This window comes from Cornus florida, unplaced genomic scaffold (genome assembly GCF_030987335.1).
Source record: "Cornus florida cultivar Cherokee Brave unplaced genomic scaffold, ASM3098733v1 CherokeeBrave_3.0.0_Hap2_Chr11, whole genome shotgun sequence".
Lineage (NCBI taxonomy): Eukaryota > Viridiplantae > Streptophyta > Magnoliopsida > Cornales > Cornaceae > Cornus > Cornus florida.
In genome coordinates, this window is record NW_026775581.1 from 110,574,839 (window position 1) to 110,592,557 (window position 17,719).

The 17,719-nt window shown below is 37.1% G+C and overlaps 1 protein-coding gene across 3 annotated transcripts; it reads right to left on the reverse strand.

The window, feature by feature from the left end:
* Positions 1-289: 289 nt before the first annotated feature.
* LOC132284211 (uncharacterized) lies at positions 290-17,180 on the reverse strand. Of its 3 annotated transcripts, none has more exons than XR_009472219.1 (8): positions 16,887-17,180; positions 14,631-16,103; positions 12,813-13,016; positions 9,261-10,143; positions 6,404-9,077; positions 5,240-5,297; positions 4,887-5,118; positions 290-901 (listed from the first exon to the last, which is right to left on the reverse strand). XR_009472219.1 is itself a non-coding variant. In XM_059786295.1 (7 exons), exons 2-6 carry the CDS (start codon positions 15,988-15,990, stop codon positions 5,268-5,270), a joined length of 5,151 nt encoding a protein of 1,716 aa, XP_059642278.1. In that variant the 5' UTR covers positions 15,991-16,103; positions 16,887-17,179; the 3' UTR covers positions 4,352-5,118; positions 5,219-5,267. The 3 variants fall into 3 exon arrangements, 1 of the variants encoding a protein (XP_059642278.1); XR_009472218.1 differs by having other exon boundaries at positions 5,219-5,297; positions 16,887-17,179; XM_059786295.1 differs by lacking the exon at positions 290-901 and having other exon boundaries at positions 4,352-5,118; positions 5,219-5,297; positions 16,887-17,179.
* Positions 17,181-17,719: the final 539 nt, after the last annotated feature.

Sequence of the window (17,719 nt, forward strand, 5' to 3'; positions counted from 1 at the left end):
AAAATGCTGGTTTCAAATGTTGAATATATGTTGTACACATGTCCAAGAGTATCCGAGAAGTAATCGGTATGTGGGGTGAAATTAAAACGTTTATTTCAAGTAATGGATTTCTTTAAGAAGTATTGAACACAAATAAGCCTACCCAGGAGCATCCGCGTACGAGACATATAAGACATTAATATGACTCCCTTTCAAAAGTATACATGCTTAATAGGATGTAATGGATATGCAACTACATCTCTAGTATCAAATCTATTATATTCGTTAATAGTACACCAAGACATCAGTATAAGTTCGCACACAAACACAAAGGGACCACGCACATTTTCTTAATTACTGAAGAAATAATGCCCAAAATTTTGAAAAATCCAAGTCAAATTACTGGAACACTTGCTGAATCTTGAGCATAACAATACCAATTATACAAAGCCACACAAGACCTGATAAGATAGATCAGTCATTTAACTTTCCAGAACAAAAAATATAAAATATCCTGAAGACCACAAGCTTCAGCACTACACGAGGTAAACATTTTGTCCCTCATCCTCTGATCTTGATTGCGAACAACTTCGCTACCTAAAGCTTTGTTCCAACCGAAGGGAGTGTTAGATACCCCCTATCTCTTTCTCCCAGATGTACTAACATTTACGAATATATAAAAGGAGAAAATGTTGGGGTTGGGTGGGGGGACAGTATGAAGTCTGCTGTCTTAAATCTTAAAATGAGGAGAAAATTCTCACCTTCCATCAATCACAAGATCTTACCTGAATCACTTAGTAATGCAAAGTGCCAAAATATGGAAAAAGATAGTTCAAATTTACCATGACTCACTCATTGACAACTGAAAACTTCCTGCTGAATCCGAGACCACTTAATCCAAAGGACTTCAACATCTCGTTGCCTGTCATATGGACATTTTAAGGTAAGCATATTGATTTCAAAGAAACCCACGTCTACTTCAAGAAAGAGTGATTAAGATGTAGGAAAACAATCTCTAGAAATTTCAGGATGTCAAACAGCTACAGAAGGTTATAAATATCAATGTCTGTCTTCTTCCAGGATTACATTGAAAAAGTAAAATTCTCAACATGTGGTGGATCCATTCAAGTCATATCCTCTATTGCTCATTCAGTTTAATCCATGGCAAGCTTTACATTTCCAATTGGCTATCCCACTCCAACTTACAACATTGAGATAGATAGCTTATAGATAAATAGATGGATAGACGCGCGCGCGCGTGTACACACGCATATAGAGAGCGAGAATAACTAATGACAACCATAATTTCTATCTTAAATCAATAAACTCCCATCTGCAGCACAAACCAGATGCTTTTGTTGGCTGCATATCTGCAAATAAATTGAATGATACTCTAATAGCCTAAAGTTGGAGAATTTACTCTTTCAACAAGCCCTAGAAGGAGATACTACTTGAGTTGAGTTCCATTTTAAAAGCTGTAGTCTATGCCTTTAGAAATGGTGAAGTGTTATTAAAGACCAAAAAAGCTTTATAAAGGGACTCTAATTGCATTAAGCTTAGTGCAGCCCCAGGAGAGGCGAGATTTGTGGTTGCCAGTGCCCAACTTCTTAGTCCAACCACAATTCATAATGAACCAAGCTTGGAAATGCTACAACCCCTTGTTGTGACGATGAAGGGTGATTCTTAGAATGACTGATATTATTATTTTAAAAAGAAAAAGATCATTAGGCAGCTTGAGTCATAGGAATCTGCAAGTTTGGAACTTATTCAGTAATAACTCCGTGGACTATATACTCTGTGATTCTCAACTACAGAAGCAAAAGATGTTGATCACATCCACATCCCTCCAAAAGGAAAGCCATATAAGCCCGTATCACGAAAAAATCTGCATCCTTAGGAAACTAGTGCACTGGGAATTTGAATATGTATTCACCAGCAGGAAGATGGAGAAAATATGGAAGCTCCATCAGTAAATAAACCTCAATCGGGATTTTGAGGCCAACTACTCTCTCCATTTGTCAACCAATATGAATCCTCCACAGCATCACAAAAAGGGGTCTGCAACCACCATTATCAGAGAAAATAAGGACCACCTCATTCCCCCAGACCCCAAAATTTGAGAAGCCCTTGTCTTCCTAATAATACAAAAGTAGCCCTGTATTTGAACTAATGCAGTGGAGATCTAACTGATCCATGAAAGTTAGAAGTTGTAACCAGAAGACAGAGAAGAAGAAATATTGGATTTCTCAAGTTAAAAATCCTTTTCAGACTACAGTAACAATTATTACCTAGTTTACCTTACAAAGGGAAAATACCAACAACTCAAATGGCCATTCCAACTCAAGAACATATAGCGGCCCGGTGTGTTCCCAAAAAGTATAACTTCTTGTTGAAGATGTAATCCCTTTGGTAAGAGTATAAATTTCATATCTTGTCTTTCACATAATAAGTAATATATAAATTTTTAGTTATAATACTAATATATAAGACTTTACCTTTCCTTGAGCTGCCATTTCTCTAAGGATGTCATAATACGAATGAATATAACATAAAAATTGAAGAGAGAAAATAAACATGGAGAACACAAGGATAGAAAAACAAAGCCCAAAGGGCTACATCACATTATATTCTCTCTTGATCTTTGTATACAGTGGTCACCTCTATTTATAGGTGAAAGGATATAAGTGATAAATATTGAAAATACATTGATGGAGGATTCTTACAATCAATCCCATATATTACTCCAATCAATCCCATATTCTATCATAGGCTAAAATCACTCTTATGATATTCCAAAGCAATATTCTGTCAAGGAGAAAATTAAGGGTTTCTATAATATTATTCTCCAACAGCCCCCCTCACGTTGGTACACGGAGATTTAAACTCAAGTGTCCAACTTGAAACTAAATATGAAGGTGTCGAGAGTTTGAGACGAGTAGATCTAAGATGAGTTGATCCGGAGATCCAAGACAAGTTGATCTGAAGATCTGAGCCGAGACGAGTTGATCCGAAGATCCTCGATGAGTAGAGTATAGAGTAGGGTATGATACATCTACTCTGATACCATATTGAAAGACATAAAAATTGAAGAGAGAAAATACACATGGAGAACACAACGATAGAAAAACAAAGCCCAAAGGGCTACATCACTTTTATTATTATTATTTTTGATAAGTAAGATTTTATAAAAAGCGCTCAAAAGGGGAGCGAATCCCAAAGAAACAAAAGGCCACAAAAAACTTCAAAGAGGCCAAAAAAAAAAAAAACAATCTTCTCTACAGAACGATAATCTCTCCCTGAAACCCAACAAAAGAGAGTGGAAATAATGGAGAACTTAAGTACAAAAATAGGCTTCTCCTTTCCATCGAAATATTGCCGATTCCTCTCGATCCAAATGCACCACCAAATACAAAGAGGCGTAGCCCTCCCTGCATCCTGAATAAGAGCCCCAACCGAGACACCTCTCCAAACCTAAATCAACCCTCGAGAGGAACGGGGCATACAATGATCACTTTTATTATATTCTCTTTTGATCTTTGTATACAATGATCACCTTTATTTATAGGTGAAAGGATATAAGTGGTAAATATGGAAAATAAATCGATGGAGGATTCTTACAATCAATCCCATATATTACTCCAATCAATCCCATATTCTATCATAGGCTAAAATCACTCCTATGATATTCCAAAGCAATATTATGTCAAGGAGGAAATTAAAGGTTTCTATAATATTATTTTCCAACAATATATATAAACGAGAAACTATCATAGGCTGGGAAAAAGTCATATATGCCAAACAGAGATTATCGTTTTCTTGGTCACCGAGGAAGATGAAATAAGCAAAAGAAAAAAAAAAAAAAAAAACTAAATAACAAATTTGAATAAATCCCACCTAATTATTGAATTGCAAACTATCTAAAATATTTTGCAATTTTATTTTGTAAAGATTCAGGAAATACTGAAATAGAAGAAATGAGAAAAATTACCAGCAGGTCAAGTTCAAATATATAAGATTTTTTTCTTTCTTACCAATCAATCTAAAACAATAAACAAAATTTTTTGGTTAGATTGAAAAGGGCAAAGGGTATCCACAAGCTCAAATTTATTCACGATGGTAATGTATGTAAAAAAACTATATTACATAACAACATTAGGGAATAATGATAGTCAATATATGTGCATGTGGGAAACATATTTTCTAAGTGAGGCTCATGCAAGACTCACAGAAATTGGAAGGACAACATTCATCCTTTGGTTGCCTTTTCTAAATGTCACTAGGGCCAAGTTCAGCTGACATAAGACAAAAAATTCTGGCAGTTAAAGCTACTTTCACAATCATGGTGTGTTTATAGACTGCATTTTCTTTTCCCTTCTTTTTTTTTTTTTTTGGGAAAGTCATAGATTGCATCTTCAATAAATTGAACTTGTACTCTTTTCAGCATGTTGAATTTAAAAAATTCAACTTCACACCATTATTCTTGAGAGGGGTTTGTCTAATTATCAAAAAAGAAGGGTGCAATATTTTTTAGAATGCACCAAAAAATGAGTAAAAATGACAAGTGTTGGAACACGGGGAAAAATAAGACATGAGAAATTATTTTCAGTGAAATAATTTTTTTCTTTATTTATTATTATTATTATTTTTACAAGTAACATGTATTAGATAGCTTTCAAATTATTATTTTCTTTATTGCAATCTAAATTTTCAATAATCTGACCACTTTGCAGTCAAGCTTACCAACTAATGGCAATGTTGAAATTTTAGAACATTCATATATATGTTATCTAGCTGTAAAAATTATAAACATTGGGTATAAAATAAAAAAAAAAAATAGACTATAGGCACAGAAATATTAATTAAAGAAAAAAAAAATGCTGATGAATTTAAAGAAATTCATTACATACAAGTTTTGGAGCTTCCTCAGAACTTTGCTGAGGCTGGAATTTATATTATCTTCTATCAATAAGTTCATCTTCTTATGGGCCCTAACGCCATCGCTCATGGGTGTACTAGCATTCTAACAGGTACTAACATTACAAACAGCAGCATGCACTCTCTTTTTTTTCCCAACAAGAGCTGCAAGTTCCCCTCCTCATAGCTTAAGTTTCTAAAAGTGGAAGCATACTAGTTTTTCAGCTGCAATTGATTAGTCATTAATACAGAAGTTAGTACATAAATTGACATAAGGGTGTACATTACACAAACACACACACACAAGAGTAAATAAAGGACTTACGGGTCTAACCAAATTTGCTACCTGCTGGAAACACAGTGAATGCCAACTTTTATACTTTGACATATTTATCAACATAGCCCTGCAAAATATTTTGTGGCAACAATGTTGTTAAAAAGAAAATAACTAATTTTATTCTAGCAGCATGTCCAATTATAATAACAAGAAATTTATCTCAGAATATCTTATTCAGTGTAAAACCTTCATAATTGTTCAAGCTAGTTTCAAAAAACTAACAGAAACAACATTTTCATAAAAAATAATTGAAAGTAAGAAAAGCAGCATAACTTCATATGTTACATACTAGATTCAAACTCAAATCCACTATTAAACATGCCAAGATATAGCTGTTCATATAAGAATTTTTTTTTTCATTAATAAAATATTTATGTGAGATTTAGAGCCCCATAAACATCTTGATTTAGATACTTCAACATCTTCTTTTAATATAACACATGCTAAAACACAAAATATGAAAATATGGTCCTGGATATTAAACTCAATTTCTCAACACCTGAAACTCAAGATAGGACCAACACCCAGTTGTTCCTCCTACTGTGTTAGATGCTGTTCCATAAAAAAACTAAAAAATAAGAGCTGAAAATTGATTTTTTTTTTTTTTTTTTTTTTTTTGACAAGTAAGAATTTTATAAAAAGCGCTCAAAAGGGGAGCGCATCTCAAGGGAACAAAAACAGGCCAAAACAGCCATTACACTTTCAAAGAGACCAAAAAAACATTAAGTGCTAAAGTTTCAAGTGCATAATTTGTAAATCTGATTTTTGTTAAGGATAAATTTGTTCAGTTAAATAAAAAGTTTAAATAAATTCTCAGCAGATTCTAGCTAAGCAAATCCAGTGGTAAGGGATAGATGCACTCCTTTAACTAGAACTAATTTTATTTTATTTTAAAGACACTCAAACGCGTTATGAAACACACTTATTGCAAAATCACTTAACTTGCTCAGTTAAATGTTGAATTGAATTGTCTAAAAGCCTAATGGTACTTAAAAACACACTAATTAAGTCAGAAACATCCCCTGTTACTTTTCATAGTGTTTCTTTATATGGAGAACAAGAATACAAACAATATGAATGTGGGGTGTGCTATGTGCATCATGATTTAAGTCATGCTGGTTCAGGTGCAGATTGCCATCAGAAAGCATAACGACAACTGAAAAGAAGATTTACCATCACAAGTTTAGTCAGTTTACGCTGCGATGAATCAATGTAATGATTTATCTTTGCCTGAGACTTGGGTATTTGGTGGCTCTTCATAGCTCCAGCCACCTTATCAACAGTCTTCTTGACAATGGTCTTAAAAGCCTCCTTACTCATATTACCCTGTCGCCAAGATGGCTTTAACACCTCCTTCACAAAATCTGCAAGGGCACCTTTGAAAAGTTTCATTGATCTGGAATCCTTGCCCTTCCTGCTCTTCCCTGGCGTCTTAATCTGATCAATCTCAATCTCTCCTGCAGCTGTATTCATTACATCAAGAGGAGTGCTTGGGCTTCCATTCTCCACAGCACCCACTTCTGCATCTGCTGTTTCACCAAATTCATCATTATCATTTTCCAGAGATGTAGTTACAGCAACAACGTCTTTCTGCTTGTTGTTTTCTTCCACATCCAATGGCTTATATGTGCCGCTCAGCCTTAACATGACATCAGAGTCATTGGTGGGTTCACGCTTTTTACCATGATCAAATTTCCTGAATGAGTTTGAAGATGGCTCAATGCTGTCAAATAGGGGATCATACTGCTCACCACCTAATCTAGGCAAAACATGCTCCACAGCCCGGGCAGGATTTGGAGAGGATGTCGTATGCCTAGAGCTAAGACTTCCAATACCTTGCCCATCAACAGGATCATGGCTCAAACTGAAAGAAGTATCATGTTTAAAACTGTGTGGTATGTCTTTTTCGTGCTTGAAAATATTTGAGCTGAATTTAGAACTTAGTGGCTGGTCAAAAGTAGATGCATAAGGATTGTAGTAGTTTGAAATTCTTGATCCTCCAAAGTTGGACAGGTGGGACGGATGATTCCTGTCCAGAATATCTGATGTGTGCCTTGACATGGTAGAATCACTCTTCCCAGGCTCGTCCGGGTGTCCAGAAACACTATCAGCTGCAGGACATTGAAGACTGTACAACGGCTGTTGCTGCTGTAGGTAAGGATTGTCAGAAGGCGACATAAAAAGCTCACCAGGGCGCAAATTGTCACCAGGGAAAGATTGCATTCGCCTTCCTGCTGGTTCCCTGAAAAAAGGCACATGTTGAGTGGCCATGTTACCCTGAGTCGATGGATTTGAAGAGACTAACCCCTGTACCGGAAGCCTTGTGAAGCGATCTTCCCCAACATGATTGGGTCCCCCAAATGGTTGACTCATTGGGTTGCCCGCAGGGAGAGTTGTCGGTCTAATATTTTCCATGTGGAAAGGGGGACGATTAGGCTCCTGCCTTGGAGAGTGGATTCGATGTGGATAGTCAACAACTTGAGAATATGCAGGCACTTCAGTTGGGTAGGGCCTCATAACTGTCTGCAAAGAGAAATCATTTCTTGGAGGTAGCTGATTAGGTTGGAAATTTAATGAAGTAACATTAGTCATGCCAGTTGTTGCATTTAGAGTTGATTCATTAATGTATGGAGGTCGTGGTGGCGGGGGCGGCAGGGAGGTCCAAGAGGCATTTGGTGCTACAGAGAAGTGAGAATGTTGGTTGGACATTGGACCTTGATAGGGAGAAAATTTTTCCACAGAAGCAGAATGAGGTGGAAATTTTGCAGCTAATGGCATTAAGTTGTAATCTCCTGACAGCTGTGGCGCTGGTGGCATATTTGTGCCTTGTGAAAGTGAAGGAAGGGGAGGTGGTAACTGTGAATAATAATGTGGAAAACCCGCAGTAGGAAAAATGGGTGAGGTTATCTCCTTCGGAGGCAAAGATTGAGATGAAAAACCTTCAGAGGAATATGGCTGGTTTGTAGAACCCGTACCGGGGAATGACTGAATTGAAGAGATTTTATCTGTAAGAGGTCCACTGCTGGGTAGCTGATTCAGGAAGGATGTTGATGTCTGAATGGGTGACAAATCAGAGGCAGAAGAACTCTGCTGAGGTTGGTGGTCAACATTTTGAAGCACCTGAGTAGACAGATTAGCTTGTGATTTTGGAACCGACAAACTGTCAGTGGAAGGTATTCCATGAGAAGTATCACCAGGAGACTTTGGGGCATTGACTTCAGCTACTGAACAATCGGGAATTCTATCAATCGGCTGTAACACTTCCACTCCTTTTGGACCCGCAACACTGTCAGGAAGGTTAATTGTAGGTTCCACGAGCTCTTCTTTAATGCCTTGAGTTTCCTGCACTTGAGTTGTAGATCTCTCAGATTCAGCCACATCAGTAACCAATGATATACTCTCTCTGTCAGTAATTACAGGCTGCACAGCATTCCTTACAGATATTGTATCTTCTTTCCCATCACTGCCCCCCTCCTTTAAAGCACCAAAAATGTCTTCAGGTATGTCCTGAAAGGGTTGTGTTTCTTGGCTCTTGATTGCATCCTGCTCATGAACTGATTTTTTGAAAGGGATATTCTCAATCTCTTCATGCAAATCCAAACTCCTAGAACTAGGTGGAACATCCACATGCTGATGTTTGCTCCTATAGTTCCTTGATCCATCACTCTTGTCAGAATAACTGTGCAGATACCTACATGATGCTCCACGGTAGCATCTGCCCCGAAGAAAGTCAAAGCAAGCTGGAATCTGGCCCTTGTTGTCCCGTCTCATTCTGTCACCACCAAAGTCAACACCACGCCTTAAAGTGGGAGATCTGCTCCTGCTTCTTCGTTTCTTCGGAGACCAACTGAAACAGAACCAGCGAAACATTTGCGATTTTGATAAAGACACAATCCAGGAAATTACTATAGAAGAAAATTAACAGATAGCAAATCTGAAATACCTTAAACCACTTTGGTGGCAAGCTATTATGAATCACACAAAGAATTCAGATACATAGTCCAAAACATAACTCAAATAAAATGCAAACCTGCGAGATTGGCTTCGCTTCTCCTTCCTTCTCCATGAACTCCTCCTCCTCCTAGCATCATGAGGAGATCGGCTTCGGCTCCTACTTTTGCCTCTCTTAACACGCCTTCCTTTATAGTGTGAATCATCAGAATCACTGTCGCTAACACCTTCTCGAACCAATCTCCCAAACTCATCAACTTTTAATGGAGTAGGCGTATGCTTCACATCTTCCTTCCGATACTTGCCACTTTTAGCTGCAGCATCAACACATCCCAATGCATCTTTTCCTTGAAAAGCCTCTTGAGAAGCAGCATTGTGAACAGATTCCTGATTTCTGTAGTTGTCATGTCCCTCAGTTCTTCCAATTGCAATAGATGTTATATCACTTTCCTTGGAAGTCCTTCGTGATTCCAAGGAAAATTCCAGAGCTTTAGAAGGCATACTTAGAGAACATGCAACAACAGATTCGGAGAATGTTCCAAACCCAACTTCAGAAGTTGACAGATTCTTTGATCCTATATCAGTCTGGAAATTAGAAACCATATCTCCATCCAAACTTGTACCTACATCTGTAGTTGATGGTGAGGCTGTTACAGGGCTAACATCTTGAAGACGAGGCTCATCATTGTTTTCTGCACTTTCATCAGAAGCATAGTCCTGTAGAAGTCTGAAAGGGCTAGTGCCTTCAATTAGTTCACCAGGAAACTTATCAGAACGTATGTCAGCAGCAGATGCTGAGGCATTGGATTGGCCCAAATCTGGTTGGGAGGTAATAGAAGAGTTGTCTACATTGTTGTTCAAGTTGCACTCAACAGCTCCAGATAAATTTTTGACTGTTGTATCAGCTTTGCTAAGAAAACGCGCAGAGGAAGAGTGATCATGATTGGGAAACGGTATATATCCTGTAGATAAAAGGAAAAAAATAAAATAGTTGTAAAAAGTATATTAACATGCAACTGATTTACATGTCTTCCAAACTAATGAATATGGCAAATGAAATTTGCACAATTAGGACATTCTGGAATAGGATCTCAGAGAAAGTGCTAATGAAAAGTAGAGAATTAAAAAAGCTGGACAACTAAAACATAATACTCCATAAAGGCAGAGGATTTATGGAAAGACCTGGAGCAATGTTATATAAACAAGCACAATAAGATCAAAACTTCCATTGAATTATTAAATCACATCAAAGTTTATTCTATACAAAGTGGTACAAACCGGAAATAAATGATTATAGCAGGACCCAACAAACCAGGGAGTGCTAATCACACATAAAAATAATAATACTCAAGCCATCAAGCCACTTGACTTGAGTGTGTGCCATGGAGGGAGAGAACTATGCCAACATTGCCTTGGCCAATGGAGCCAAGCCTCATGCCATGTCTATCGATACAACTATCCAGCCAGCACTGTGTCTGAGCCATCAAAGTTGACAGACCATGTTGGTTTTCATGGCAACAACCACAGAACATGCCCATGTGAATGCTGCAATACAAGCTCATGCCCCACCATGTTCAACCAAGGTTAATGCTTTATCTCAAGGCTTTGGAGCATCTACTATGCCGGAACTAGTCCCTTGCCAGCCTAGCAGGAAGAAGGAAAAAGAAGAAAGCCCCTTGCCATGCCCAATTCATGGAAAAGCATTGGAGCTAGGATTTCCTGGAGATGCCCTACTCCAACCATAGATGCATGGTACACACACACACACATGCAGCTGGTCGAGAGTGTTTCTCTTTTACAGACTGTACGCATGCTTCTGAAGGCACTAACCACTAGGAGAAGCTGGGTCTTGCAAAGGTCATCAAGGTTGAGAACTTCAAGTGTTTGAGGCAATAATGATATGACGGAAGGACATGTTTCTGAAGGCATTGGAATTTTATAAATTCAATGCACCAATGCATTAACCTATGGACCAAAACAATTATATATATTGATCTAACCAGAATTGCTAAATGGTGGTTAATTTTAGTCTAGTAGTGAACCTTAAGTCTGCATCTATGATTGTATTAACTTAGTCAAACTCTTTTATGTAAGGATTCCATAAAAAAAAAATAATGTTTAGGGTGTCCAATATTAATATAATAAATGCATGCATAGAAGTGAACTTAGTGCTGTAAGAAGAAGATGCATGAGAATTTGATGTAGCAGCTGCAGGTGCTTACGAAAGAAAAAGTAAATACTTGTTGAGAGCCTGAAGTTAGGAGGACAAAAAAGAAAATAGTAAGGCTCCACGAAGCACTATTAAAGACAAAAAGAATAAAGACTTTAGAGTTTAAAAGAAGAGACTCAATCCCACAGCAGACTGTCAGCCCTCATTATTAAAATCTCAACAGCAAAACATCAGAATTTTTTTTAGGGAAATACATTATAAATAAACCATTTTGCCCATTGAAGAACACAAATCTTGATAAAAAATCCAATATAAAAAAATATATATATATATTCTCATCCAGTGAATTCTACTGCTTACAGCAGCATAACTAGAGTCAAGATAAATTCAGTAAAAAATACCCACTAATGCTGCTTAAAGTGACTTGCGCTACAATTATGTGCATTTCCTCCTCCTAATTAATTAACAAATAAATAAATAATTGAGCAAAACTAATTAGGAACAATGAGTATAATACATCAGACTATAAATCAGCTGGTCCAGTAGGCAAAATTGAAAACTAGAAGCAAAACCCTGCCCTAATTTTTTTGGTAAGCAAATGATTCATGTTTCACCATTCCATTCAATTTAAGCCATAGTTTGGTCAAACCCTAGGATTCCATGTGTTCTTCTACAACCTCATCTGTTGTCATATTTGATCAACTCCTTGTGTTGCAGTGATCACTTATTCACTTGTTCAAGCATATATCCAACTCCATAAAATAATCTATAAATTGATACATAGCATTGGCAAATTCACCACTTTTTTTCCAGTACAAAATGATTAAACTTCAAAGCCATATCACCGTCCAAAACACCCTTCAAAAATTTATAATATACCAACATAAAAAAGGTAACTTCCACCACAATATTGAGTCACAAGTACTAAAATCTGAGTAAACACTGACAAGGCCACCCCAGCTCCTAGAATGCATAAACAGAAAACAGAAAACAGAAAACAAGAGAGAGGGAGGGGGAGAGAGAGAGAGAGAGGCAAATCAATTTATTTAAATCAAATCAGGAAAAATTAATCCATAGGCAGCACTCACTACATGTATTTCCTCCCACCGGGCTTAAAGGAGAAAAGTGAGCAAACACGGGTAATATTCAAGCAGACCACAAATGCTTGTTGACCATTAAATACAATCTAAAGACTCAAAGGGCAATAATAAATAAAATTAAATAATTTCAGTGTCCCTGTCTCCCTGGGATATTAACTGTCAGCATATAAGGTGGAAAATCACACAGCAAACAATTTATATATGTATATATAAAAACAACACTTCAAAATCCACAAATGATGTAATGATCCAAAAAAATTAACAACTAGGTGACATTAAAAATTAAGAGGGAAGGTAATGGAGGAACGAAAAAAATCCTTAACTTGATCTCAAAGCTAAAGCTCAAGAGTTAACTTGATACCTTCTGATATTCTTGGGGATCCACAAGGAAAATTGTCATCTATCGCATCCTTGGATGGAATATGTTCTGAAGCATTATTTGCTGCTGGTACAGCATATAACTGCACTTTCATATCAAGCTCAGTAGGTATCGAATCACTATTCAAGTTCACACCTTTAACTGAGTTATAACCCTGCCGTTCTTCATCAAGCTGGGTGATATCATCTATACGGACATTCACAGAAAAATAAAGATAAGAGCGAGCTTAGCATTCCAACAGCACAAAAACTACTCATAGCCAATTAATCAGAGTAAATATATTGGAAATACAATACAAGTTAACAGGTCTAAACAGCTTGCAGTTTCTTCTGCTTCTCCCCTACTAGAACTTTCCACCAAAAGAAAAGAAAAGAAAGTCGTCAACAGCAGCACAACTATTCCAAAAGCAAAGAGTTGTGCTAGGGACTTGAAACCCAGAAACTAGTTTGTCATGTAGCAACTGAAAAACTTCAAATAAAAATAAAACATAATCTTTCAAAAGTGAAACACGAAATGTGCTTTAAAAAATTAGGTCAAACATCACAACATTCAGTTTGAAACAGTAAGACAAAAAAGAAAAAACTTCAATCTTCCATTAGCCTTTTAGAGTAGGTTCTATCACCAAACAACATAATTAGCATCCACAAGATGATCTATTGCCTGATTTCTTGTTGCTAAAACAAACTTTGTTAGCAGGTCTGTGTATAAACAAAAATTGAAATACACTGCCATCTTTGGTGGAATTTCTTACTGCTAAGTGAACCAAATTATAGAGCACACAAAAAGTTGCTACATTCATTAATGACCAATTCATCCAAAATAAACTGCATGAATTTTCTTCTGGGCTTTTAGAGAACCACACTATCTCTACCATTGCTTCTTTTCTTGGATCTCAATTACAGTATTCCTTTTAAGATTTTAGATTCTCTTCTACAATTTGTTACCGACATACAGTACATGTAGTGTTGGGTGCACTCATTCTTTGCTTCTTTGTACATTAAGAAGCTAATTGATAACATGTCCAACCCAATCAGAGTATAAAAATCAACAGGTTGCAGAAGAAGAACCTGATACTTTGATGAATAAATGTTACATATCGAACTCTAGAAGTGACAACCAGTGTCCATTTTTACATGGTATGGCGTCTTTCACTCTTTCTTAGATGCTAAAACCCAATATTACAGCACTGAGAGTCTCATGAAAACTCCTACTAGGATCACAAAAAGATGGGTATATTAATGAATAGAAAATTAGTAAACAAAGAACAAAAAATAATGTTGGCGAAAATCTTATCTTACCATTATACTTTTATCTCTTGAGCTGTCAACTAATGTACTTCTACGGCAGTTAGACATCTACTTCCCTAGTTAGAAATAACACAATGTGCTTATGTCAACTTTCTTACTGCACATAACAACCATGCTTTCTCATAAACCCACCGGAGATAATAGGCTAAACAAGAACAAGCTAATGAAGATATCATTTACATGAGTCGGAACAAAACCTTTTTTTTTCACAACTTGCAACATTTTCTCAGTTCCTTCATTCTGTGGTTTACCAATGCATAGATTAAATATAGAGCTGCAAATGAGAAGGGCTAAGCCGAGTATTGGAGTTTCCAAGCTCTAAATGTTATTTACGAATGAGGAATGCACAAACATAAGGACTGTCACAAATTAAATAAATACACAAACAAAACAGAAATATAGAAATGTGAACTTGTTAGCAGGTACCAATAGAATTTAAAACAAGAAGAAGAATGAAATGTTCATGAAATCCACCACCATCAATTGCACTAACCTTCGACATCCATGTCAGAAAAGGAAGGTGACTGAGATAGACCTGCATCCATCAAACTATCAGGTTGCATTGAAGTACCAATTTCTGAAAGCCTCAGTGCTGAATCACTTTTATCATGCTCTTCAAGTGATTTACATGCCAAACTAGATCCCCTTTTCATCCATACAAAGTATTCATATGCAACTGCTGCTCTACTGCCTGGCTCACCACCATACAAAAATTCAAACTCCGGGTTGCCAACCTCCTTTTGACGAACCATATCTTCAAAACCAGGACCATTCTTTGCAATAGACTGACATAGATCTTCAATTCTTTGAACAATTTTTTCCTCTGCCGGCTTGGATGGGGGTGGAGGAAGATCCCATTTAGCACTTACAACTGATGATAAGCCATCATCCACAAGCAAACTCACTTCAGAGCTACTCCGACCTTCAGGATCCCTATTGCCATCACATGTAGGTGAACCCCTGGTCTGATGGGAGTCTAAGAGTTTATCAAAAGAATTTGAAGCCTTCACTTCAAAGCCAGAATGTTCACTGGAACTTGGACGATACTCGGAATGATAGGGCAAGTCAAAAGCAATAAGGGAAGGTGTAGAAGACAAAGTCCCAGAACAAGGACGGGGAGAGGAAGGCGGTGGTGGAGAAGGTGGAGGAGGTGGAGGAGAAGAGGGTGGAGGAGGCGGTGGTGGAGGGGGACCAGAGGCTGGCATATAAGAATCTTGATGTGCTGAATGTACAAAGGTTTCAAATGAAGCTGGAGTGAAGAAACTAGAAGTCGGAGGCAGAGGAGGTGGTGGGATATGTTGAGTGGCCTGCACACCACCAGGTTGTGGTGGGGGAACTTGACCTCTATACATTGTGTGTCCTTGTGAAAGAAAAGGAGGTAATACTCTAGGAGGGGGTGGGGGTTGGAACATTTCTGGGTGACTTGGGCCCCCTGGAGGCCGACCAAGAGGAGCGACCGGCGGCATATGATGTACATTGTGGGTCCATGGGGTGTTCTGATGAGAAGCTGGGTAAGAATGTGCCATTGAGGTGCTTCCATGGATGTGTGAGGGCAGAGGTGGGGGCGGAGGTAAGTAAGATTGACCTGCGTTCAACATTGCACTTGGCAGACCTTGAGCAGAAGGGCCTTGCTGAAGTGGGGCAGGTGGGGCATTCTGATATGCAGGTGGGGCAAGCTGACCTACATTAGGTGGAATAGATGGAGGACCTTGTTGAATTGTAGAAGGTTGGGGAGCTGGAGGGCCTTGCTGGAAGGGAGGAGGTGGAGGAGCCAGAGGTCGCTGTTGGAAGGAAGGCGTGGGTGCATGGGGGCCCTGCCCAAACGGAGGTGCATAATTACCCTGACCATACATCTCAAGTGGCCAGACTCAAACTAGCAAATCAATAAAATCCAATGGTAGAGTTTTGCATACAGAACCTTGTTTGCACAAAGCACATTCATCAACTAAGCCTCAGAAGAGGCCATCTGAAACATGAATAAAACTCATCAGCTTTAATCTTAAGAATATAAACATACATGTATGCATAAATGGAGAGAGAAGGATGGAAGGGGTATAAGAGATAATAACTCAAAACACATCTAGTAAATATTGGAATACAATCAACAACAAATGTCATGCTGAAACTAAACAGAACAGAGACTAGGGTTCCAAATACTTGCCATGGGCAGCAAGAACACATGTAATGAATGAACTTTGCATTTCACTAATGTGAACTCACTAGGATGATAGGCAATTCTGAAATCTAACACTAAAACCAGCAATCCTCTGCTGACCCAAACCAAGCCAAAATTCTAAACTTTCAAGTATCTGTCCCTACTATAGCCTAAACACAAACTAACAAAAACTAATTGTAAAATCATCATCAAAACAAAAGGCAATTCAAAATCAAATTCATCCCTCAATCACAAAGCAATTAAAAATAAAATTCTAATAGCAAATAGCATTACCAGGGGGAAAATAAAAAAGCAGTACAACAAATCAAATAACCTCCTCCCATTCCAATTCAATTTTTTCCTATTACATAGAATTCCACTTGTCTCGATTAGTAAAAAAAATAGCACAACATTTTTTTTACACTTCAATAGAACTCCATATAAAGAGAATAAAACTCACCCGGGTAAAATTTTATGTTGAAACAAAGAAGAAAATCATTAAATATCAAATCACAAGCAACCGAAACTTACACCGAAACTCATAAAGCAGTACACAAACTTATATGCGTGAGTGTGAAGTCGCGTTTGGCTTACCAAATCGAAAATAGAGTTGTGGAGGTTTGAAGAGAAGAAATTTCTCGAATCTGATGAAAAACCCCAGAATTTGTAGAACTTTCCAAGGGTTTTGGAGTGTGAGCGAGTGTGATGATAAGATATATATGTATATACGTATGTATTGAACCCTAATTACATAATATGAGCTCTGTTTCTTCGGATTCTGAAGTTCGAACACAGCGTAGGAATAAGGAAAAGAAGAAACTCTATGAACCCTTATGCGTCATTATTTTCGGTATCTGGATTGAGTGTCGTGGAGGTGATGGGATCCATTGTTAATGGGCTCCGGGTCGACCCAGATCCCTACACATCAACTTTTTGTTTTATGAAATGTCTATCTCTCATAATTCGATGGACTCGTTCTAAAATAAATGTCATCTCATCTCTAATTATTCAATGGACTCCATGATACTAAATGTTATTGTAAATTTGTATTAATTTTTTTTTAATGAGACAATATAATTTAATTAAAGATCTCTAATTATTCAATGGACTCCATGAAAATAAATGTTATTGTAAATTTGTATTGATTTTTTTTTTTTAATGAGACAATATTATTTAATTAAAGATCATCAACCTTCACAAAAATGTTAGAGAGAGAAAATAAATTAATAGAGAGGATCTGCAACTAAATATCCAAAATTACAAATATATATATATATAATAAAGATATTAGTCAATAGACATGCCCAATTGTGGCCTTTTAAATAAAGTATCAAAATTGTCTACTTTTAAACTAGAAAATCCCATATAATATATATATATATATATATATATATATTAACAAATAAAAGCAAACATTACAATTTATT